The 25,747-nt window shown below is 42.0% G+C and overlaps 3 protein-coding genes across 4 annotated transcripts in view; 2 read left to right on the forward strand and 1 right to left on the reverse strand.

Moving 5' to 3' along the window:
- Positions 1-664: 664 nt before the first annotated feature.
- LOC139536887 (ADP-ribosylation factor-like protein 3) lies at positions 665-5,764 on the forward strand. Its single transcript, XM_071337591.1, has 6 exons — positions 665-774; positions 1,001-1,144; positions 2,411-2,527; positions 4,119-4,169; positions 4,347-4,532; positions 5,191-5,764. Exons 1-6 carry the CDS (start codon positions 757-759, stop codon positions 5,242-5,244), a joined length of 570 nt encoding a protein of 189 aa, XP_071193692.1. The 5' UTR covers positions 665-756; the 3' UTR covers positions 5,245-5,764.
- Positions 5,765-8,080: 2,316 nt separating this feature from the next.
- On the reverse strand, positions 8,081-18,336 carry LOC139536888 (pre-mRNA-splicing factor RBM22). 2 transcript variants are annotated; one of them, XM_071337593.1, is made up of 12 exons: positions 18,239-18,336; positions 17,799-17,852; positions 17,588-17,617; positions 17,185-17,317; positions 16,918-17,018; positions 15,645-15,817; positions 15,239-15,439; positions 14,938-15,102; positions 14,642-14,733; positions 14,270-14,395; positions 13,917-14,074; positions 8,081-10,534 (listed from the first exon to the last, which is right to left on the reverse strand). In XM_071337593.1, exons 1-11 carry the CDS (start codon positions 18,290-18,292, stop codon positions 13,932-13,934), a joined length of 1,272 nt encoding a protein of 423 aa, XP_071193694.1. In that variant the 5' UTR covers positions 18,293-18,336; the 3' UTR covers positions 8,081-10,534; positions 13,917-13,931. The 2 variants fall into 2 exon arrangements, with proteins under 2 accessions (XP_071193694.1, XP_071193693.1); XM_071337592.1 differs by lacking the exon at positions 8,081-10,534 and having other exon boundaries at positions 12,145-14,074.
- Positions 18,337-19,927: 1,591 nt separating this feature from the next.
- The window catches only part of LOC139538040 (bifunctional heparan sulfate N-deacetylase/N-sulfotransferase 1-like), a 107,862-nt gene continuing 102,042 nt past the window's right edge, over positions 19,928-25,747 (forward strand). The window contains exon 1 of the mRNA XM_071339953.1: positions 19,928-20,270. The gene's annotated coding sequence lies outside the window, so the exon portion shown is untranslated. The remainder of the gene's footprint in view (positions 20,271-25,747) is intronic.

Consider the following 25,747-nt stretch of genomic DNA (forward strand, 5'->3'; position numbering starts at 1 on the left):
ACTAACTCTTTTGATTCATCACATATGCTGCTGCTACTGCTCATTATTTATCATGTTGCCTAGTCACTTTACCCCTACCTATATGTACATACAGTATCTACCTCAATATTTCTTACTGCTGGACATTGACTCAGTACTGGTACCCCCTGTATATAGCAAAGTTATTATTACTCATTGTGTATTTATTCCTTGTGTTATCTTTCTTTTTTTTGTCTATTTTTCTCTCTTCATTGTTGGGAAGAAATGTGATTTGATTTGTAAGGAAAACACAAAACAATATTTTGGAGGAACACGGAGGAGGGAGAAGGATGAGGGGTTGGAGGATAGTGGGCAGAGACCAGAGAAAGGCAGCAGATGAGGAGTGCTTCCCATGTGGCAGGTGGTGGGGAGGATAATCCAGGTAAATTCTTTAATGCATGGAGGTAGGCACAGAAAGGACAAGGGAGGGGTGGGGGCCAATGGGGTTGGGGGAAAGGTGTGCAAAACAGGGAGGGCTAATTGTAGCCTGGTAATCCTTCCCTGGCCCCTACCTACTTCTCCTCCTGAGGGAGAGCTGCTGAGGGAGGCCAAGCAGGAGACGACTCCACCCTGGCTCTGGACGCTTCAAACGGATGTAAGGGGTACCGAGGAGATACCTTTAGGCCTATTTACTGGGTACCTGGACAACACTGTGCTCACCTCTGAAGATTCACCATAGAATGCGGATTTACCCTCTTACCTGTCCTTTTTCCCACCATCTGAAGCACATCATTCAACATGGGAGAAGTTCAAAAGGTAATTCCGCTACCTTCTGCTGCCGATCTTTGAGTTTGATGGAAATGCACATCTTGATGAGTCCTAAAGGGTTATTCAGGGACAAATTGTTTTCCCTTTTCATTAACTAACTGACGATTTGACACAATCTCAGCTAATAAAATGCCTAGTAGTCTCTTACAAGCTTCCTAATTGCTTTTTTTTCTGTGTCTGTTTGCAATATCCTCTTCTATCTTGTTTTTCTCAGGGGTTTTTCTCAATCCTACAGAAATTAAAAGGAACCACAGAGCAGGAACTTCGGATAGTCCTTCTGGGTCTAGACAACGCTGGCAAAACAACGCTGCTAAAACAGCTTTCATCCGAGGATGTCAACACCATTACTCCCACACAGGTCAGATCCAATCCTGGCATGCTCTGAACTTACATAAGCAGGCCCACTGTAGTTTTGTAATGACAACTCTGTGACCCACCTCCATGGCAGGATATTACACTTCCTTCCTCAGGTTGTTGCTGAAGGCTTACACGGAATGACACTTACTCAATGGAAGCCGGATGTCAGATCTTTTTTTAACCTGCTGATTCAAAATCGGATCTTTGATCATATCAATGTCTTCTACCAAGCTATAATCATTCTTGGATCTCTACATGGGTGACATTTGAGAAAACAATGGCATATTAACCTAATTGTCAGCAGTTCAAATAGATGCAAATAGATGCAAAGAATTGTCACACTTCATGTCAGACATGGAAAGGGAAATAGATGGCCTGATCCCAGATCAATAAATCAAATGTATTTTATGATCCTTTTTTTTTTTTACAGCAGCAGTTGTCACAAAGTTCTTTACAAATACCCAGCCTAAAACCCCAAAGAGCAAGCAATGCAGAGGCAGATGCACAGTGTCTAGGAAATAGTCCCTAGAAGGCAGGAACCTAGGAAGAAACCTAGAAAGAATAGTCTCCGAGGTATGACCACTGGCCAGTCCCCTTCTGGCTGTACCGATGACTTCACAAGGGTCAGGTCACTCCAGAAGGTTACACTACAAAGCAGGATCAAAGAGTCACTTGCCTAAATATTCTGAAATAAGTTCGCTTTTTTGAAAGATGAGCTTGAAATGGGTATGGTCTAATTAACTCAACGACCAAAAACACATGGCTAACTCATTGTCCTGCTTTGTAGTATATCCCTCTGACCAAGAGATAAGGGGCTTTGGAAATAAACAAGTAGTGCCATCAAATATCGACACGTTGTCTATTCAAGTTCATCATAGTAGTGCAGTATGATTTGGTTTGGTTTTTCATATGTGCAAAGGCAATCACAGACAGTGCTTGTTTAAGCAGTTGGTTTATGCAGACTTTGCACAAAATAGCACATTAACAATAGTACATTTAGCTAGACTAAGAATAGAGACCAGGCTGTGACTTTAATCCAGGGGTTGCAGATTACTTAATCATTAAGGCAGAGGGTGTGACACACATTTTGTAAGGCCTAGCTAAAAACAGAGGGTCTAGGTTTATTATCAATGTACATGTCTGTCTTGTAATTGCAGAATGTTATAAACAAATGCTTATTCAGAGACACAAGGTAGCCTACAAGATTAAGGCAGTGTTCTGCTGAACTGTGTTACCTCCAAATTCTGCTCCTCCATTGATCCCAAAGGGCTTCAACATTAAGAGTCTCACGTCTCACGGAATGAAACTGAACGTGTGGGACATTGGAGGACAGAGGAAGATTCGACCCTTCTGGAAGAAATATTTGGAAAACACAGATTTGTTGGTGTGTAAATCCTGTTAGCAGATTTCTCACTTTGTCCTATTATACAGTGGCTTCAGAAAGTATTCACACCCCTTGATTTTTTCCACATTTTGCTGTGTTAAAAAAAAATATTAAATTGAGATTTTGTGTCACTGGTCTACACACAATACCCCATAATGTCAAGGTGGATTTATGTTTCTAGATATTTTTACAAATTAATGAAAAGGAAAAGCTGAAATGTCTTGAGTCAATAAGTATTCAACCCCTTTGCTATGGCAAGCCTAAAAAAAATGATGAGTAAAAATGTGCTTAATAAGTCACATAATAAGAGCGGTGAATTCCAAACACAGATTCAACCACAAAGACAAGGGAGGTTTTCCAATGCCTTGCAAAGAAGAACACCTATTGGTTAAAAAAAGAATAATAATCATCACTACAAAGATACAGGCATCCTTCCTAACTCAGTTGCCAGAGAGAAAGGAAACTACTCAGGGATTTTACCATGAGGCCATTGGGGATTTTAAAACAGTTAAAGAGTTTAATGGTTGTGGTATGAGAAAACTGAGGATGAATCCACAACATTGTAGTTACTCCACAATACTAACCTAGATGACAGAGTGAAAAGAAGGAAGCCTGTACAGAATAAAAATATTCAAAAACATGCATCCTGTTTGCAATAACATACTAAAGTAAATATTCAAAAAATGTGGCAAAGGAATTAACTTTATGTCCTGAATACAAAGTGTTATGTCTGGTGCAAATCCAACACAACACATCACTGTGTACCACTCTTCATATTTTCAAGCACTGTGGTGGCTGCATCATGTTTTGGGTATGCTGGTCATCGGCAAGAACTAGGGAGTTTCTTTGGATAAAAAGATTAAGTTAAGTACTGGCACAATACTAAAGATAAACCTGGTTCAGTCTGCTTTCCAACAGACACTGGGAGAAAATCAACTTTCGGACAAGATCCTAAAACACAAGGCCAAATGTACACCGGAGTTGCTTACCAAGAGGACAAACAATGTTCCTGAGTGTTCCTGAGTTACAGTTTGACTTAAATCGGAATGACAATCTATGGCAAGACTTGAAAATGGCAATGATCAACAACCAATTTGATAGAGCTTGCGGAATTAAAAAAATGATGTGCAAATATTGTACAATCCAGGTGTGCAAAGCTCTTAGAGACTTCAGCTGTAATCACTGCCAAAAGTGAGTCTAACATGTATTGACTCAGAGGTGTAATATTTCTGTATTTCATTTTCAATTAATTTGCAAAAATGTCTAAAAACATGTTTTCACTTTGTCATTAAGGGGTATTATGTGTAGATGGATGAGACATTTTTTTATTTTATTTTTTAAACCATTTTGAATTCAGGCTGTATCAACAAAATGTGGAATAAGTCGAGGGGTATGAATACTTTGCGAAGGCACTGTATCTATAACATGCTTCAGAGAGTAAAATAGAAGCCAGGTAGGTTTAGACTACAGTCTGTTTTATTGCTTGGGCATTAGTTTACTTCAATGTCAATAAAAGTGAGATACCAAATAGAGAATCAATCATATGTGTTACAAGATGATAAATTAACCCCCTATTTCCTCTTTCCTCCAGATATATGTCATAGATAGTGCAGACAAGAAGCGGTTTGAAGAAACTGGACTGGTGAGGCCAACTGAAATAGCAGTCATTCTCTATTCCAAACGTTGTCTTGTAAATCTTTAATGTTAACAGTAAGCCTTGTATTATAACAGTGGATACGCAAACCAGTAATTGCTGACAACACGGAGATGTAGTCCACACACTATGCTCCTCTCTGAAATAACACTGCTGACCCCTCAGGAGCTGTCAGAACTGATCGTTGACGAGAACCTGAAGGGGGTTCCAGTGCTTATCTTTGCCAACAAGCAGGACCTGGCCACGGCCTCGCCTGCCAGCGAAATTGCAGAGGGCTTGAACCTGCACACGTACCGCGACCGGGCGTGGCAGATCCAGGCCTGCTCCGCTTTCTCTGGAGAGGGAGTACAGGTAGGCCACAACATCTCAGAAAATAGGACAGCTCATGTCACAGTTACCATTTAATGAAGTTAGAGGGACACCATATCACAATATAAAATAACTGTACTGTACAATCCTCTGGGACTTACAAGACATATTAAAGGCAACATCAAGTGCCAATTCAGTGGACTCAGTGGGCGGTCATGTTCTGTTCCTCCTCATGTAGTAAAAGGGGAGTGCCGTGCGTACTCCAGAAAACGTCCTCTTCTCACTACTCATGTAGTAAAATAATTGGAGCCCACAGGAGAGTAAGTTATTCTCCGTTAGCCACCATATCATTAGTAGGATCTTTTCAGAACCTATAACTGGGTTTCACATAGTGTGCAGCATATTACGTCATTACAGTTTACAGCAGGGTTGTCAGGGCAACGTCTCAGTAGGGGTGAAAATGAAGAGCTAAAACAAACTGCTGGATTGCTTTGCCTCATCGTCGTAACGCAACGTGAAAGCCGCGTAAAGCTCCAGATTAGCATCTGCCCGAGTACTGTCCTAGAGGATCAGGAGGTCAGACCCTAACATAACACCTGACTATATTTCCAATGAAATACGTAACACTGTAGCTGCAATATACTGTACATCTACGACCGGTATATGCTGTAATTGCTTTGTAATCTTTTTGTTCTCAAAGGACGGCATGAACTGGATTTCGGACACCATTGCGAATAGGAGGAAAGCTGACTAAACCCTGAATATCCAACATGCTGCTTTGTATACACATACTTTGTGTGCTTCATGAAAACTCTGTACAAATGTTAACACCCAATGCAATGGTGACAGGTTTTTATAGATGAAGCCATCTGTCTGAGGATGCCCCAAAACATTTGAGATCTTTCTGGCTTCTCAAATCCAGCCACAGGAAAATGGACTGGAGGAGAGGGGTCACAATAGAAACCATCAACAAGAGAAAAACAAACATATTCTCCCGGTCCCATGAAGGGTTAATGCTCTGGAATGATACTTTCTTTGATATATAAGTCTATGGAAGAAAAAACTATTCTGGAAGAGCACAAGTACTCCAAGGGACAGAGCATTTCATGGGCAAATAGTCCCACAAAAATGTTTGTAGAACATCTCTTTACTTTTAAGCACATTTTAGGAAAAAGTCATACATTTTGTAGTTGGTGTGGTTTCATTGTTTATACATTATTTGTTTATCGCGTGAATCGAGACTGTGATACAAAATAAATATTGAATTGGCAAAATCTGCTCATACGTATGCATGCTTTGTTTGTACCATCAATTAAAGCAATAGGCAAGCACTCCTCCATCCTCTGTTTGTCACTGCTGTCAGACAGTAAGTCAGTGCTGCCCCACAGTGGGGGACTGTCATCATTACACCTGTGCCAGGAATAGTAAACTCACAAAAAACAATCCATGGTCTGTGTCAAATACATTGTAAGTAAATGTATATTCCTGTCGCACACATGACGAGGGCTCAGCGAACAACTGAAAGAGAAGTATCTATATCGCTATAGACTATGCTAATTCAATTCAAATCTGGACCGAAGCCAGTTCCACTGCTTTTTTTCCCATTCTTCCCCTCTTATCGGGGATTGATTTAGACCTGGGATAACAGGTGGGTGCAACTAATTATCAGGTAGAACAGAAAACCAGCAGTAGTCTAGAGTAACATTTTAATATCCCTGGACTATGGTGTCAATTCAGAGTCGATGTCAGCAGCTGGATCGTGTTTTTATTCTCAGGGATATGGATGGATGACAGCTAAATCCTATCTCATTAGTCCCTGTGAGGAGCATAGCACACTCTGACAACCACTCACTAAAATAAGCCTGTGTTCTAAAGTAGATGGTCCGACTGTCAGAACCCTGTCTTTCACCAGCAAAGGAAGCTCTGCCTTGAATAAAGAGACATACTCAGACCCTTTGCTATGACACTCGGAATTGAGCTCAGATGCATCCTGTTTCCAATGATCATCCTTGAGATGTTTCTAAAACTTGAGTGTCAACTTGCGGTAAATTCAATTGATCTGACATGATTTGGAAAGGCACACACCTGTCTATATAAGGTCCCCTAGTTGACAGTGCATGTCAGAGCAAAAACTTAGCCATGAGGTCAAAGGAATTGTCTGTAGAGCTCTGAGACAGGATTGTGTCGAGGCACAGGTCTGGGGAAGGGTACCAAAAAATGTCTGCAGCATTGAAGGTCCCCAAGAACACAGTGGCCTCCATCATTCTTAAATGGAAGAAGTTGGGAACCACCAAGACTCTTACTAGAGTTGGCCGCCCGGCAAAATTGAGCAATCGGAGGAGAAGGGCCTTGGTCAGGGAGGTGACCAAGAACCCGATGGTCACTGACAGAGCTCCAGAGTTCCTCTATAGAGATGGGAGAAACTTCCAGAAGGACAACCAGCTCTGCAGCACTCCACCAACCAGGCGTTAATGGTAAAGTGGACAGGCGGAAGCCACTCCTCAGTAAAAGGAACATGACAGCCCACTTGGAGTTTGCCAAAAGGCATCTAAAGGACTCTCAGACAACGTGAAACAAGATTCTCTGGTCTGATGAACTTGTAGGCCTGAATGCCAAGCGTCACATCTGGAGAAAACCTGGCACCATCCCTACGGTGAAGCATGGGTGGCAGCATCATGCTGTGGGGATGTTTTTCAGCAGTAGGGACTGGGAGACTAGTCAGGATCGAGGGCAAAGATGAACGGAGCAAAGTAGAAGAGAGAGCCTTGATGAAAATCTGCTCCACCAGAGCGCTCAGGACCTGACTGGAGCCAGAGCCCTAACCTAAACCCGATCGAACATCTCTGGAGAGACCTGAAAATAGCTGTGCAGGGACACTCCCAATCCAACCTGACAGCGCTTGAGAGGATCTGCAGAGAATGGGAGAAACTCCTCAAATACAGGTGTGCCATGCTTGTAGCGTCATACCCAAGAAGACTCGATGCTGTAACAGCTGCCAAAGGCGCTTCAACAAAGTACTGAGTAAAGGGTGAATTCTCATGTAAATGTGATATTTCCGTTTTTTATAAATTAGCAAAAATGTCTAAAAACCTGTTTTTGCTTCATTGTTATGGGGTATTGTGTGTAGATTGATGAGGGGAAATAAGGATAATACATTTTAGTAGGCTGTAACGTAACACAATGTGGAAAAAGTCAAGGGGGCTGAATACTTTCCGAAGGCACTGTATGTATGTGTGTGTGTGTATAAACTCAGCAAAAAAAGAAACATCCTCTCACCTCTCATTTCCAGAAACTTAACATGTGTAAATATTTGTATTTACATAAGTATTTGTATACATAAGATTAAACAACTGAGACATAAACTGAACAAGTTCCACAGACATGTGACTAACCGTAATGGAATAACGTGTCCCTGAACAAAGGGGGGGTCAAAATCAAAAGTAACAGTCAGTAGCTGGTGTGGCCACCAGCTGCATTAAGTACTGTAGTGCATCTCCTCCTCATGGACTGCACCAGATTTGCCAGTTCTTGCTGTGAGATGTGTCGTGGTAATTTCCTGTATTACTAAATGAGGAGAGTTTACAAACCACACACAAGTCAGAGTTATATTTAAACTTCATCTTTAATTATATGAGCTTCACCATAGCCCTTTGACTTTCAGATCAATTCAGTGTCTATAAAGGAATTCTGAGAGTTCTTACAAAATAATTATAGTATCTTTTATAGCCAAGATACACCCCTCTCAACTCACATGACGAACCACAGATCTCAGGAACTTCACAAAGGTCCTTTTACTTGAGAGAGGAGTATCCCGTAGCCAGATAGCATTAGCTATAAATTGTCGTTCCGTTTGGTCTCTAAGACAAGGTTCTAATCTCGTTCTTGGTACTTCATAGTACCAAAACATTACCTCATCCAATGGCATATATCAATTGTCAATTCTAGATACTCCCATCTCAAATACACCCCCTCTTCTCCCCACTCCTGGACAAGCTCACTGAGGGGAGTGAGCCTCTAGGTCATATACTAGGTCAAGAGAAGGGCAACATCAGAGGGGACATACAATGGTTCCAGACACTGCCATACTCCTCCCTCCAATGGGAAAAGGAGGGAGTGACTGGCATACAGACATTGTGGAGACAACTGGTTCCCCATTAATCACGCCATCCCTTCACATGGTTTAGGAATAGTTACAGACACATTCCCATCAGAAGACAATGTTCCATTCTGTCCTCCTCCCCTTCTGATATTCTGCATAGCACCACATGGTTTAACAGATACATTCACATATGAAGACAAGCCTGACCTCTCCCCTCTCTGGGCCCCAAGTGACTGAGCCCTAGCTGAGAAGGGATAACTGCAACTTTCAACAGTATAGTCCAAAGGGAGACATTCTAATGACAAGTATCTCACATAAGCATATTATGTAAATAAAACATCTTATTTATCTGTTACCTAACTAATTCTGATTCAGCCCCAACAGATGTTACCCCACTCTTCCACCAAGGTACCTGAAAGATCCCGGACATTTCTGGGCGGAATGGCCCTAACCCTCACCCGCCGACAGGTCCCAGACGTGCTCAATGAGATTGAGATCCGGGCTCTTCACTAGCCATGGCAGAACACTGACATTCCTGTCTTGCAGGAAATCACACACAGAATGAGCAGCATGGCTGGTGGCATTGTCATGCTGGAGGATCATGTCAGGATGAGCCTGTAGGAAGGGTACCACATGAGTGAGGAGGATGTCTTCCCTGTAACGCACAGCATTGAGATTGCCTGCAATGACAACAAGCTCAGTCCGATGATGCTGTGGCACACCGCCCCAGACCATGACGGACCCTCCACCTCCAAATCGATCCCGCGCCAGAGTACAGGTCTCGATATAAAGCTCATTCCTTCAACGATAAACGCGAATCCGACCATCACCTCTGGTGAGACAAAATCGCGACTCGTCAGTGAAGAGCACTTTTTGCCAGTCCTGTCTGGTCCAGCGATGGTGGGTTTGTGCCCATAGGCAACATGGTTGCCGGTGATGTCTGGTGAGGACCTGCCTTACAACAGGCCTACAAGCCCTCAGTACAGCCTCTCGCAGCCTATTGCGGACAGTCTGAGCACTGATGGAGGGATTGTGCGTTCCTGGTATAATTCGAGCAGTTGTTGTTGCCATCCTGTCCCTGTCCTGCAGGTGTGATGTTCGGATGTACCGATCCTGTGCAGGTGTTGTTACACGTGGTCTGCCACTGCGAGGAAGATCAGCTGTCTGTCCTGTCTCCCTGTAGCACTGTCTTAGGCGTCTCACAGTACGGACATTGCAATTTATTGCCTTTGGCCACATCTGCAGTCCTCATGCCTCCTTGCAGCATGCCTAAAGCACGTTCACGGAGATGAGCAGTGACCCTGGGCATCTTTCTTTTGATGTTTATCAGTCAGTAGAAAGGCCTCTTTAGTGTCCTAAGTTTTTATAACTGACCTTAATTGCCTACCGTCTAGGAACACAAGCATTTCACTACACCCGCAATAACATCTGCTAAATATGTGTATGCGACAGATACAATTTGAAAAGCAAACCGATAAAGGATCGGAAAACTGCACTGTCATTGGAAAAGTTTCTTACACCAACATTAAGAAGTGAGTTATCTGGATATGGATATCTGGAGGTAGTTCTGGAATTCTAAGACATTGAGACGCTTATGTGTTCTGTTGGTTAGTCTCATGTTATCGCTGAACTACTCCTGTTCTATATAGTGACATCCTGGTTTCGTTGTGACCAATTTACTCGTAACATCTCTGGATTTGTACTTGCTGCTATGCTGTATTGTTATGCAGTAACAAAACTATAACATAAGAACACACGCTTACTGCGACTATTTCTACCTGCCATACTCTCTGACCGCAGGGTGTAATCCTACTGACAGGGATGATGCAGGCACAACACTGTGACATGGCCAAGCAGAGGAAACACCTGGTCCAGGAACTGCGCATGGAGACAGAAGAAGGTATGGCAGCCACCCACAGTCCACTGAGGGAATCATGACGGGCTACTGAAAAAGAAAGCCACATTGCATTTCATTAGAGAATTCGATCATCTTTGGGTTGAATCCTATTTGATTACAAAAAGTTAATATATTCCATATCTACTGGCGCATAGAAATGTCTTTTGACTTGATTGTAGTAATCAAACACATTCTTGAAGTAATCATCCTCATTGATGATCTGAAAAAGTACAACGTGCCAGTCTCAGACACTGTTACAAAGAGTGAGAGGCTAGCTACATGATTAGTGTCTGCAATTCAGTCATGCACTGTTAGAGCCAGTCAGTCATATTCTATGGAACACAGAAGACAAACGGAACTTTGAACGTTGACTGTAGGCCTACATGTCGGGAAAAAAACCCTGTTCCAGCTTGGGCAGTGGCTTTGTTCACAAGGTAAAGAAGTCACTACAATCAAGTTAAAAGACTGGAGGATATGGATACTTTAGTCTGTGTTCATCTCTCTAGCATGGGATTGTATGTACATTTTATGACTACACCATCTACTGTATCTGCCTTTGTGTGGTCTCTTGTCTGTATCAGAGCACTTCGACCTGGGGAAAGTGATCGCCGTTCCTAAGGATGTGATGGAGGAGCTCAGCCTGCTGTCTAGTAGAGGTTCTAACAATCCACCTCAAAGGTTACTCTGGTCCTCTGAAAGAAGTTCCTCGTGTGATATTCAATGACACTGTGATCTCCAAGTTCTACGTCTCCCCATGGCAAGACCAGCTGCTGTCTGCCATCTCTGCCCGTCTCCCTTAGCTGCCTCAGAAAATCACCCCATCCAACTACAGGTGCTTCAACAGGTGAGCCCCAGCTACTGCCTCTGTAGCTGCCCTCAACACACACACACACGTTTCAGTTCAGTCTAAGAGTCTCAGTCAAAGAAAGTTCTAGGAGTCTGGTTTCCTTCTTGGCCGGCTTCTGAAACCACTATATAAAAGGTTTCTGTCTGCGTGTGAATCCAGAATTTGGCGCAGGCTCACACACCAGTCTGGGCCACTGAGTAAAGCTTATATTTTAACAAGCCAAAGTCCACACACACACACAAAAAAACGCTCAAGACCGATTTATATCTAGACACAAAGGGAAATGACTAATCAAAACTGGTCATCTGTCTTGTGTCACTCAACTTTGAGATGGTCTCTTCACACCATGCTACCATGACCCACATACTAGAGAGCTTTTGAGAAGAAAGAGGGCAAATGTAATATATGGTTATACTTACTAATTCAAATCCTGACACCCATTTATTTCTGTAAGGGCCCCAATGCCATTTAGAGGGACAGCAGATAGTGTGTGGAAATTCCCCCTGCCTGAGTTTGAGCTTCTGCAGGCCCGTGCTGAGCCTAGTCTGACCTGGGAGAGCATGTGTGACCATCCCAACTTCATCTGCACCCCCAGGGGCTGGGCCACCCAGTACTCTGATAAAATGAAGACTTCCTACCGGTGACACCATGACACCATTTAGAACTTAGATGACAAATGATTTGCCGAGGACTTATCTTTGTACTCTTCCATACATAAACTGGGAGTCCAAATAGTGGATATTTGCTGTGTTTCTTGAGAAAATGCTGTTCACTCCCTGTCTTTTTCTGCCACAACTAATGAGATCAAGAATGCCTTAAACCAGGTAATTCTTTATCAAGGATGGAACTTGGTAACCTATGTACATAACTTTTCAAACGAAAGGATAATATTCATGACGCTAAAATGTGACAACCATACACTTCACAGTTCTATTAAAACAAAGACATTTACAATTCTACAGAGAGATGGACAACTTCATCAATCTTTAGCTAATAGTGCCACCACTTGGAAGTAAATGATCTTGGGATATTACAACAAAAAAATACATGAACACTTCCCCCCCTTTGACACTGTTGCACACACGATAGAGCAGAATATGTACTGCATAAAAAAAATTGCCACGGTGCTCACCTCCATTTCATCAACAACATAAATAAAGGAGCCGTTTGCCCTAATGAGGACTCCATCTTTAACGTCTGACAATTCTGCACAAAATACATGATATACAGAATAATTTTGTACAAATGGAAATAGTTTGACATTTTCTTGTATAAGAAATATTTGTACAATATGCACATTTTGCAAACATAAACCTCCCTCCTTTCAAATCTACAAGCCATCAGAGTTAGAACCAGGGGTTGGAAAATAAATAATTTTACGATCGTTTCGTTTTGAACAGAACCATTATTTTCTTTCATTCCGTTTCCCTTTTCTGACCAGCAAAATAAAGTTCTGAACCGGTTCGAACATACAGTTCCTTCCTATTCCTTTTTAAACCTCTGAAATAAACATTTTTGTTTACATTTAGCTCAACATTAAATTACTTCACCAAACAGTGCGGATAAAGCAGCTTGCTGTGGAGCGGGTAAGCGATTTAATCTGTATAGGAAAGTCGTTAAGAGCAAATAGTATTTTGCAGTAACAGCATGGTTTAATCATAATGAGAGACAAACACACACACAATGTGTGTAGGGCGTGAAATGCAACAGAACATTTGAGGGTGAGGAGAGAGAGGATGGAGGAAGCTTGCCTTGAAGCGCTGAGCATCTTATGACATGCATTATCTGAATTAGGCCCACAGAATTATACCTACGGAGGATCGGCTTCTATGGAGGAACTTTGAACATCACTGAACTTCCGAGTTGGTTTAATGTTGGACCAGATCAAACATTAGCTAACAAGCTTGTGTGTGCAGAGCAGAACTAGAATTAAAAACACATCTTACCTTTTTGTAGTTAATAATTCCAATGTGAGGTGTGAAAACAATAGTATCCTTAACTATCATTAACTATCATCAAAAAGTCAATTCATTCTTTAAATAAACATCTCTCCCTAATTTCTGAAGTATGCGTGTAACGTCATCAGTAGGCCACAGTAACCTATGCTTCAGAGGGGAGGGGCAAGTAGCCAACACATACACCCACTGGCAAAGATTTCCAGCTGGAAGGCAGACGCTGGAATAAGTTTGAGTGACAGAGGGGGCTTTGCAGAGGTGCTTCGTTGCGATTTTTTGTGGACTGTTCCAGAACACTATAGATCACGTTTTCAGTTCGGCTTCTTTTCCTCAAATAATTTATTTTCGGTTCTGCTCCCTGAAACGCTTCCAACCCTTGGTTAGAACATAGGTTCAAACGGAGGAAGGTTTAAGGAACCATTAAAAATGACACTGTTCAGAACTCCCTTTTCCTAACCAGCGAGACCTTGCTGGTGCACAAACAGAGGTTATCCTCTAGAACACGGCTCTCACAACAGTGAAATGTGCCTACAGTTACCGTGCCTGGTTTGTTTATAGGGTGGAATTGGTAATTTGGTAAGGAATTGGTATAAGACTAAATTAAAATGTCATTAAAAACAGCAATCACTATTAAGAGTAGGGCCTAGGAGCCTCCGTGACGACTGGCGTGTGCACCCATGCGCTGTGGATCCTGGGAGGGGTAGTGGACATGGCCAGGAGGCCTCATCCCCATGGGATGGGGTATCGCCATGGGGTCCATGGAGTGGAACATTGGTGGGCCAAAGCCTGTAGGGATGGAAAGACCACAAGTTATAAATCCTTAGTGCTGCTGATCTGCTTTGGGGGTTAAACAAAGTCTTATACAGATAGACGGAGAACATTAGGACTCGGGATAATAAAACACTTCTTTCAAATGTGGTCCTCTACAGGGGGGAAAGTATGGGAAAAGGTGGGAGAAGAATTCATGGGACTCTTGTTTACCTGGAGGGGGCATAGTCACGCCGGGGGGTGGGGGTAGACTGATGTTCATGACAGGTGGGGCTGAGTTGGGGCCCAGGTTGAAATAGTTGGTAGGGGCATCTTCATCCACAGGTGGCAGAGGTAGCGCTGCAGGACAGAGACAGAGGGTCAGTATTGACAATCACATTATTGGAAGTGTATGGTAAAATGTGAGAGTTTTACTACTAAAAGATATAAGTATAGCTCTCGTGTGTCCCGTGCTTCTACATCTGCATTGCTTGCTTGCTTTTTGGGGTTTTAGGCTTTTTTTTCTTCTGGTATCTGTATAGCACTTTGTGACAACTACTAACGTTAAAAAGTCTTTATAAAATAAATGTAATTAATTGCCCTCACCTCCAGGCAGTCCAGGTACCGGCTCCAGCTTCATCCCCATCTCAGTCACCCCTTCCCTCTCCCTTCCCTCCTTCCCCCTTGCTCCCTGGGACCTGGGACAGAACACATATCAATCAATTAATGTCACACTGTGGGCATTTATACTGGGTTGAAAATGCACAGCTTGTAATATCTATGATAACAGAGCAATCAGTCAACAGACGAATGGGCACCTGCTGGCACAGCCATCTGTCACTAGTATTACAAACCACAGGTGTAAGTGTATGAGATTGTCATATCAGAGGGTGGGACTTTACCTGCCCCACTTGACGTTGAGTCTGCGACCTTTGATAATGAGCTTGTTGAAGGATTTCTCAGCAGCCAACTCTGCAGCCTGACGGGTGGCAAACTGGATGAAGGCACACTGCTGCCTCTGAACGATGGTGGTGGTCCGGATCTCCCCAAATTGGTAGAAATGGTTCCTGTTTGGAGGCACGCGGTTACAGCACGACTGCCGCACCCAACCATTGTAAACATTCAGCAAAGCACACGTGACAAAATTTCATATGCTTCATTTGGAGTAAAATGTACTACATTAATTCCCGAGCAGACACTCACCTGAGCTCTGAGTCAGTGATGGAGTCTCCGAGCCCCCCCACATACAGCGTAGTGATGGACTTGTCCTCTGGCGTATCCAGTCTAGGCATGGTGGAGGCCCTCTTCAGCAGCTTGTCAGCCACAGGGTCGTTGATACCATAGTAACGGTCCTTAATGTTCTGGTCTGCCAGGGGATCGTCAGGATCAGTTGGCTTCTCATGCCTGGAGTTCAGTAGTTCATAGTTAATGAGAGTTAAAGCAAAACATGTCAACATCCTTGGAAACAATCTTATCTTGGACAAAGTAGATAATCAGACCTTAAGTTGACTTTTTCCATTGGCTCATAAGTACACAGCTGCCTGATGTTTAACATGTGTGTCAAGTCTCTCTTTGCACCTTTGGTTTCATGATGTTGACAGTTGCTCACCTGTAGGGACACTCTTCTCCTCTCTTACATTCTCCCTTCACCCAAAAGGAGCAGATGTGTGGTCTGTTCCTCTTGTAGTAAGGCGTGGTGCGGGCTAGCTTCAGCAGCATGTCACTAGAGCTGGGGGCCTTACCCAGGAGACCCACTGGCCGTGTACCATCAGAGTTCCCGATCTGCGGTCAGGAAAGAGCTACTGTCAAGAGGGTGCATTTTGGTTCCATTAAAACTAAAGCCCCACCGATATTGGTATTTTGGGTCTGATACCGATTCTGATTTTTGGGGAGACAACTGTTACATCTACCGAGGAAATTTTAAAAAGGCACGATTTTACACACCAAGTTCTCATAAATTGTCAACCAAAAGAGCAATTGTAGAAGACAAAGGTTTCAAATGTTGAATTTTTACATTGTGACAGTAATGACACATCATGAATGGTCACAAGTGTTCAGATCTGTTTCCGGTTCGGGTGGGATCCATGGAAACGCATGGCATTTTCATGACTTTCTTTTGCAAATTACTTATTTCTTAAAACTTGGCAATACTAAACAAAATATTAAGGTGTGGGACATATATTGTGTGACAAGAAATAACTAGCAGGTCTATTACGCTCCAGCAGCTAGAATTTGTCCGTCCACAATTAAACTGTGGGAAGATGGCATCTCTCAGCACCAGACAACAGAAAGAGCTGTCCGCTACTATACAAGAGATTGTTTGTGAGGAGATCACCTCTGCCCTCGACTTACAACTCAAACCCATAAATGAATCATTGGCAGTGTTCACTGCTAAAGTGGATACCTATTCAACAAGTACTCAGATGAGCATGATATTTCCTATCGGTAAAGGGCCAATATTGGCTGATAATATTGGTGAAACTATATATTCGCCGGCCTCTAATTAAAACCAGGGTGTTCGATTTTACAGGAAACCTCATGAAGAATGAAATAATGATGAATGACCTGGCCATGAAGGTACACAACTCAGACAAGAGGACCAAAGAGCAGATATTTTTGGGTGGTACTCAAATCAGTGAGTAAACATTGTCTGAAATCTTTCCAAGGGAAAATGAGGAGGGTCAAAGGGTGCTATCTGAACCTTCTTGGCATGAACATACTGTAAGGATATTTACGAAGCAAGCCAAGTTATATGACAGAATGTAAACGTAGATCTGTCTGATAACATTACCGACACAATTAGAAGTTTACTCACGGGACTCAGATCTTAATGTTAGGAATGTTAGGAACCTTTTTATCTTAAATAAGGGAAAATACATCACCTCTCTTTCCATGTTCTGAGTGTAGTATTCCTTGTTCACATCGGATTTTGGCACGTCGTCCTTGATTGACAGCCCAGTGTCTCGGACCTGTATTGGCAAGCCTTGATGGAATAATGCCAATTTAGACAACAGCCACCCTGAATGTGTCTGACGTGCAATATCTCTCTTTTATACCCGTACAACTATGTGTATGTTCATTCTCTGGATGGTAACAGGCATAACCTGGCCAGAGGATGAGTGTTCCAAAAACTGTCTTTGTTGACTCACCATACTCTAGATCCAGCAGGCACGTCTGACAGACATTCTTCATCTTACTGCACGTCTGGCACACCTCTGTCTTTTTGAATCGCATGCGGGTCCCAGGACACCATCGGAACACTGTGAAGGGCCTGGCACATATCTAAGCAGGACATAGCGGTAGCAGGGTGTCAGTCTGTTTAGATTGCAGTTTCATACTCTGTACTTTAGTATGGTTCTTTAACTCCAGTGTTGGAGAGCTGATGTATATGTGCAGGCTCTATTTCCAGCCTGGCAGTAGATCATACAAAAACATCAGCTAGTCATAGATTGCACATGCAGTATCTCCTCAGAACCTAAGTTGGAGAACTCTGCTATACGAGTAAACAATGACTGATTATCCAAGTAAGAATGAATTAACTTAATTTCTTACCTTGCACTCCTTGCCATATTTCTCCTTGGTCTATCAAACAGAAACAGTGTGATACAGGGCGAGTTTTTTAAATAACCATAACTAGAAGAACATGTCAATCAAAATAACAGGTTTCAGCCATAGAGATATGGTGTCATATGAAATTCAGCATAAAACTGTTAACAGTTAACTCCTACAGAACAATAACCAAAAGACAATTGATTAAACTTACCATTCGAATATAAGGATTCTCTCCAAGACATGTCTGGCAGAGAATAGGAAAGTCCTGCGCAAGGGAAGATTAGTACATTACAGTAACAAACAAAACAATTCATTGCAGCTAGCAAACTTACTAAGGTTAGCTCGAACCAATTTTTGTTCACATGTTTAGCTAGCTACGTAACTGTGAATGTTTTTGTTTTATTTTGCTAGCGCAACGACTTGGTAAACTAGCTAGAAACCATATATGATTTGTACTGTTATTATTGGGCGATTCCATGCCAGTTAGGTATTAGCTAACATTAGCTAGTTAAGCGAGCTCAAATGACAACACTTGCCTAGTACAACGCTACCACCGCTTATTGACACAGTCAATGTCACGGAATAACAATTACAAATGACATATTCCTTTCAAATAATTCTGATTAAATGACAATGTAATTTCAAACATACCGCGTCTTCCCAATTTTGTCTGTTGTAAATATTAGCTCCTAAAGATGTCGCCATTTTCAAAAAGTTTGCTTCCCAGCATGCAATGCAGCAAAAAGCATCTCACGTGATCGGACCAAAAACACGCACCCGGGTTCACACACGCTTTTATAAAAGTGTATAACTATTATTTCACAGTCGAAACAACGTCTTTAACAATTCTTTGGATAATTGTAATGTGTGGATCATTTGGAGATAATTTTAATGTGTATCGTGAATACTTCTACCAGCATGGTTGTGCGTATATAGCTGTTGCTCATTGAGGAAAGGGGTAAAGTAATTTACCCCTAGTCTCTCACGTGGGTTTGTTTTTTTTGTTAAATTATCTGATCGGATTTCGGCAATCAGATAGGATTAAATGTTAGAATTGGGTTTTTAAAACTTCAAAAAATATATATTATTATAAGGATTTGGTAACCCAATCTGACCTTTAAACAGGATTATATGTTGTTGTTGCGTTTTTCAAAACTCAAAGAAAGTGATTAGGAAAATGTTGATGCGAAAATCTGGATTATTTTCTTTCTTACATCTGTTCTTACATCTGAAAACCAAAGGTTAATTATGTTAAATGAACTGCGGTATAGGTAGGCTATGTTGTCAGTTATTTTGAGAAGTGTCTAGTAAATGCAAGTATGTGAGTTTTATAATTAATTTATCCTTGGGACATCCGTACCCCATGGAAAATTACATTTTAAATTCTTAAGTAAAGGTTAGGGTTATGGCTAGGCTAAGGGTTTAGGGTAGGGATTTCCCAAGGACCCCGGATAGCACTAACCATACATTTATTCATGTAGTTTAGTCATCCCTTTTTCCTATGACAGTGTAGACAAAGTAGCCTATCACAATCTGTCCAGTGGAGGGCAAAGTGTAGGCCTGTTCAAAGCACTGAAAATCCAGATTCTGTGATCTTGATATTGTGGTATCTAGATCAGAAGGATCCTATCTGATTATTTTCTGGGAAAAAATGGCTAAAAAACAGCTAGATTGATCTGATCCTGAATAGCAAAAAAGACGATTACAAATACGGATCATTCTGATCCAGATAAAAAAAGTTTTGAAAAACTGGGCCATGACTGTGATGATTAACAACATGGCCTGAGCAGAGGTCAAAAATACTACTATTTATCTGTAAAGTCATAAGAATAACCAGGATTAGGGATTAACACATTTATGTATTTTAGTGATTTCATAAATGCATTATAGCAGGCACCGGTGTAAAGAGGTATGTTTCTGTTGAAGAGCAATGGATCAACTCTCTCAGAAGACTTCGGATCCCTGCCCCATTCGTGTCATAAGGCATCTATATAGTATGAAACCCATGCCTTCAGAGAGAGAGGAGAGGCTGAGATGGAGCGAGTGAGAGAGAGAAGAGATAGAGATTATTGTGATTCTTATCCCATCGTGAATGTTCAGTGGAATGTGTAATTTTTGTAATTTTTAATTACAGCCTATATTCAACAAAACAACAATATAATATATATATATAAAATCCCAAACTAATGTTGCAAAGAGCCTCATCAGTTTGTTGACCCTTTGTTTTTAGGGGGGGAATCAGTCGAGGTATTGTTACGTCATCTAGCGACCATTCGCTACTCTCCGAGAAGGCGACCAAGGGTGTATTCATTGCGTATTGAAACGGAAACCGTTCACATTTTAAGAACCAAACAGAGCAAATGGAACAAAACGTTGCGAGTGCTACCTGCATTTGTCCAATATAAACTCTCGTTTTCGTTGCAAAAGCATTTTCAGTTTGAAGGAAACGGGTTCTGTTGCAAAACGTTTAACAACAGACAAAAGGTTTTGCAACAGAATCGGCTTAATGAATACTCCCAAGTAGAAGGAGTGAGGCGAGTCCACTCGTGTTTCTCTCACCCTAGGAGTAGGCTAAATCTAAACCGGGACGCCCCAATTCTGGTAAAGCTACTGCCTAAATCCGAACTTCAAGTCCAGCTTTTATACACCAAGCTTTGATCGTGTCGATGAAACAATCAAGTGGGTAAGTTAAATGGGTTTGTGTAGTAAGCGTGCTGCAGGAAACACACGCGTTCCCGGAGAACGCTACTGTACTTAATAACGTTAGCCTCTGAAAGTCTCCGCTTCTCCAAATTCGAGAAATTTGGAGAAGCGGGGAGCCCGCTACTGTAGCTACAACGACAGAGAAACGAGGACATCGTTAGTTAGATATGTGAACCTTTTAAATTGTTGTCTAAAATCGTAAATACGGTTGATCGCGACCTATATTTATAACAATAAAACAAAGAGTACACAGTGATTTATTAACCTGGTAAACTGCAATGCTAATGCATGATGATAGCTAGCTTATCTGGTAACGTTAGCTTCACACTGATTCAGCTAGCCTGCCAACTAACTAACGTTAGTTCTGCTAGCCCAGCTAAACCATGAGTTGAAAACAGCCAGCTATTTTCGGTGTACAGAATCGATCAAGCTAACTAACTAGCCAGGGAGGATAGCATTTAACGTTACAGCTTTTGTGTCCATGCACAGTTGCTGAGTGAATGTTTTTTTTCTCCAGAAGGATCACTTTGTGATGATGAATATAAAACAACATAGTAACATGGATATCAATGTTGAATGCATCTTATTATGCCAGTGCTTAAATGTAACCATTTAAGAACCCCAGTGATGGAGCCTACTACTGCAATGCAATGCACACGTAAACAGCAACATGTCCTGTTTTGTCTATACTTGGCTCTAGCTAACGTTACTAGCTGACAATGTTGCCAAATTGTGCACACAGTTTGAGTGTTATAATAGAAGTGTAGCCAACTACAAATACATTTTTGGATGGCGTGGGTAAGCTCTTTTACATTTTTAATTTATTTAACCTTTATTTAACTAGGCAAGTCAGTTAAGAACAAAATCTTATTTACAATAACGGCATTCCCCGGCCTAACCCGGGCGGCGCCCACTATGGGACTCCCAATTACGGCTAGTTGTGATACAGCCTGGAATCGAACCAAGGTCTGTAGTGACGCTTTTACCACTGAGATGCGGTGTCTCAGACCGCTGTGCCACTCGGGAGCCCCATTTTCTTTGCACTCATATTCTCAGAGGATCTGCAAGATGTTTTTGCCTTGGTCACCCTCCCCCTTGAAATTGTTTTAGCAGAGCAGTTCTGACCATATTGTATTCCTTTTCTGTGAAAAGTGGATTACGTTTCTAGATTCAGGCATATGCCATTTCCTATAGCAATATGCTTTGCCTACTTCTTTCTGTTCCTGTTGGTCAGTTGTCAGTGCACTGGGTCAGATTGCTTTCTGCCAAACACTTTTGGGAGTGATCACTTCATTTGGCTGTATTTTAAAATGTTTTAAACCTTAGACCACACTTTATTTGGAAATAAAATAAACCTATGTTGTTTTTTGACATTGAAACATCAACAGGTTCCCATTGCATACTTATGCATACAATGTGTTTTTCTTCATGCTGTGAGACCGACGTCAGTGTGCTGCTGACAGTTTAGCTTCCTCCACTGTCCCTGTCCCCATACCAGGCTCGAACCAGTGATCCTCTGCTCGCGTGACCACCAACCTCGACAACTTACCAACCGTTTGAGCTATTATTCGATAGCTCCATCAGCGAGGGCTTATCATAAGTTACACTGCACATGCAGCACAGAAAATGTTCCCTCACTGCGTCAGGTTAAGCTTTCCTTTATCATGGGATTGGACTCAGTCAACCTTCCAATCCTTGGACCTCTAGTCTAAACCTCCCTCACTGAGCACTTGCTGTGCTACTCCACAGGGTGCTTCCCTCTCTCCTATAGTGGGTCACAGTCCACCACCACCACTTAGGCAAATTAATCAGAATCTGCTCATAGCTCTGTTTCTCCCCAGAATGTTGCTTTCTACTACCCCCCCCCCTGGGAGATGGCTTATTTGTAGAGCGATGATGATTTGGGCTACATAAATAAAATTGCAATGCATACATTTGTTTCTGATGTTACGTAAGTCTACGCAGAAGGATGTTGACATTACATCTATTAAAATCATGTTTACTTTAGGGTGCACCTGACCTGATAAGTTAGTCTCTTACATAATGGTATTTATTCAGTTTTTGACCTTTTATTTGACCGATTTATCTAAAGGTCCATTTTTCAAATGGATCTCATTTAATCTATTTTATCTGTCAGAAATCTGCCTTCACTCATATCTCATGCCATAACATTAGACAATGGTACTGTTCATGCACAAATATGATGTTATTGTAAACCACTATGTGGAATTGGTATTTTACTGCATTCAACAGATGTTGGTTTCCAGTTTTTGCAGTAGCCTATGCTCTGACTCTCCTAAAACCCAAACCCCACCCTCTGCCCTCCCAAGTCCATGATGTATGCTCCCCTCTCACAAGGCACTTTGTTTGCCTGACATGAAGCACTGACATGAATGAATTGCTCGTCTTTGATGAAACACATCATTGTATGGAGAGAGTCCCAGTCGCTCTGCCAACTTCCTGCCTCTAGACTTCACTGTGATGTTAGGTTGGTGAACACATGCGCTGCTGGATGTTACAGGCCTGTGGTTGATTGGCCACAGTCATTGTACAGTAGTTAGAGCGCCCCACTAATGATGTGATCATACCTTTTCATCATGGTTACCGGGACTCATAGGCTACACTAGTGTTTCCATTTTTATCCAGGGCGAATGGAGATCGAAAATATCATTCATCTATTTCACTTATTGAGTTTAATGTAATGGATAGTAAATAATATCCAAGACTCTCCTTAAGCCACCATTAGTGACTTTTTGGCCATAAGCAATTACGTTTTGGCCTATCTTGTGGTGGTATAATCTGTGTAATGGACCTTTAGCAAAATGAAGACCAGATGTTTTTACACTATAATCTTTTAATATGTTTTATGGCCCGGACTGTAGATTTTAGTGTACTTGAGAATTATACCTCGGCTTTGAAATGCTCTTAAAAAAAAAACTTTTTGTAGGTATGATCAAGATCATCCTCCACTTGTGCAATATCCATTAGTATATTCCATTAAACTGTTACCATAGATGGTTACGTAATAATGTACTGCAGATTGATATGCCCCTCGATTAATGGCATCCAGTCCCTGCTTCCATGACCTGTCAGTGTCCGGTTGCAACTCAGCTGAGTTCTAATGTATCCCTAATTGATGGTGAAACAATCTACTTAAAGGTGCAATATGCAGAAATTGCTCCGCCATTTCCTGGTTGCAAAAATTCTAATAGTTCACCTATTTTCAGTTTATGATCAAAGAAGCCATGTATAGTGTAGAGAATCATTGTACCATCTAAACCGCTTTCAAGTATATTTTTTAATTCAGCAGTATGAAGTTGATATACGAAACCAAAAGTAAAAGACGCGAAAAACGGACCTTTAGAATGGGAAGCATAGAAATAGCGCACATAGAACAGATCTGTCACTTCTTAGACTTGCTTCCAATGAGTGACACCTATAACACACATTTCTTTGTTACATTTTGCAGCTTTAAAGAACCCCTGAGGCTGTGAAGCATGACCTGGGTTGCTCATCAAGCCATCTATTGTTTGATCGTGCAGTAATATTACAAATTATTGGAAAGTATGATGAATACAAGTTAAGTACCTCCTCTCCCATTCAGATTGGCTCTGTAGAACAATAGGCTATCTGCATCAGGGTGTGTTCTACATGGTCCATGAATGAACAAAAGTAGTACCGGTAAGATGATGTACTCTAGTCAAGATATTCCACTATTGGGTCTGTAGGCCAAACTATATTTGTACACGTGCAATACTCATTGCCGCTTAACTCAATTCCATACATTCTGGCAGTACACTTCCTTACAAAGCAAAACTATTTACCAAAACAATTAAATGGCTACTAACTTAACCACATAACTGCCACTTGTGATGAGTGATGGTCAGGAGGAGGGTTGGTTGTCCCCGTCTGAGGCTGTTGGTAACCAGAAGTAAAGGAACCGGACCACATAATGCCTATGGCCCTGTGTGCCTGTCACTGGTCCTCTCCCCAGTCCTCATGCTGCCAGCCAGCCAGTGCCTCTCTTTCCTCCAGCTCTCATTCTGTTCGACACGGAGGAAAGAGTAATTAATCTCCAGGAGGAGCGTGCCAAATCTAGGGACTGCATAACAATTTGTCTTCTTCGCAGGGGCACTGCCAAGTTCTGCCTGGCCCAGTATCTCCCTCCACCCTCCCTGCTGGAACCGACACTGAGCAAGCTGTCACTTTGCCTCTTTGTCAACACAGGGATATTTGTGTTCAACTCACCCAAGTATCAACTCCTTCTCATTCGCGGTAGAATACATCAGCAGCTGGCCTCTTATCTCTTGGCACAGCGAGCCGCTTGACTTCATTAATAAGGTGCATGTGTTGTTCTGGAAGTGTGTGGGGTCAAAGTTCAGACAGTGAAGGATAACGATATGATGTCTAACTGCTCTGAAGTAAGGCACAGGGCAAATGATAGGCCTAGTTTGCCACAGTTTGCTTTTAGTTCAATAAAGGCCTAGCCCCCATCTGTTGTAAAACCTTCCAAGTCAGACATACTGTATTCAAAGTCCTGGTTCTGTGTTTGTCTGCGCGTGTACACGAGCCAACTAGCTGATTCTCTGTAATGACTGGGATTACTCTGTTGATCCATCATCTTAGACTAATGATTATCCAGGGGTCCTTGCTACTATTGTAAACCACACTAATGTAATTTGTTTGACAGAGATCAGTTCCTTAGGTTTACACTGCTGGGATTCTTTTGACTGGTTCAAATGGAATTGGAATTGATTGAGAGTAGTGTGATAGAACAATGGGGACTCGCTGTCTGCTTGCATGTTTGGAACGCAGTTCATGGTAGTATGACAAAGAGTGAGACTAAATGCTCTAAGAATGTGCTACTGTTTCATACTCGTGAGTCACTTATTCGTCTGTGGAGACTACAGTTAATGAAGTTTGTTGACAGTATGGTTCTGCTCTTTTATCCAACAGTGTTTGTGCCTGTCTGTCTTCTGATTTTAGTCCTGTTTGACCCGGCAGAGCGTCAGGCATGCAGGTCCAGATTGATTTCATGAGAATAGATCAGAGAAGATTCTCACCAACAAATCTGCGTGCCGAGTTAGATCTGGCTGAAAAAATGTCTCTACATTTCCTGACAGATGGGCAGCATTTGGGAAAACATCCAATCATTTATTCCCCCCCTCCCTCTCATATCCACATTGCCATTGTTGTTGTCACAGCTGATGTGAACAGCGTTGTTGACTCAGTAAAGGGCCTCTGACACATGAGCCACCATGTTTCGGTGTGTGCCAAATTAGCACAGCTAGGCTAGATGGGCTGCTGTTTACTCAATTGGCCATTGCCAGCTTGCACTCACAGTTGCAACAACAATGCTCTCATAAACACACTATGTTCAATGCATGCTCTCTCAATAGCAATGTACATTTTCACACTGTACGGTTTATTAAATGGCAATAGCAACAACACATACTG

The sequence above is a fragment of the Salvelinus alpinus genome, chromosome 13 (genome assembly GCF_045679555.1).
Source record: "Salvelinus alpinus chromosome 13, SLU_Salpinus.1, whole genome shotgun sequence".
Taxonomy (NCBI): Eukaryota; Metazoa; Chordata; class Actinopteri; order Salmoniformes; family Salmonidae; genus Salvelinus; species Salvelinus alpinus.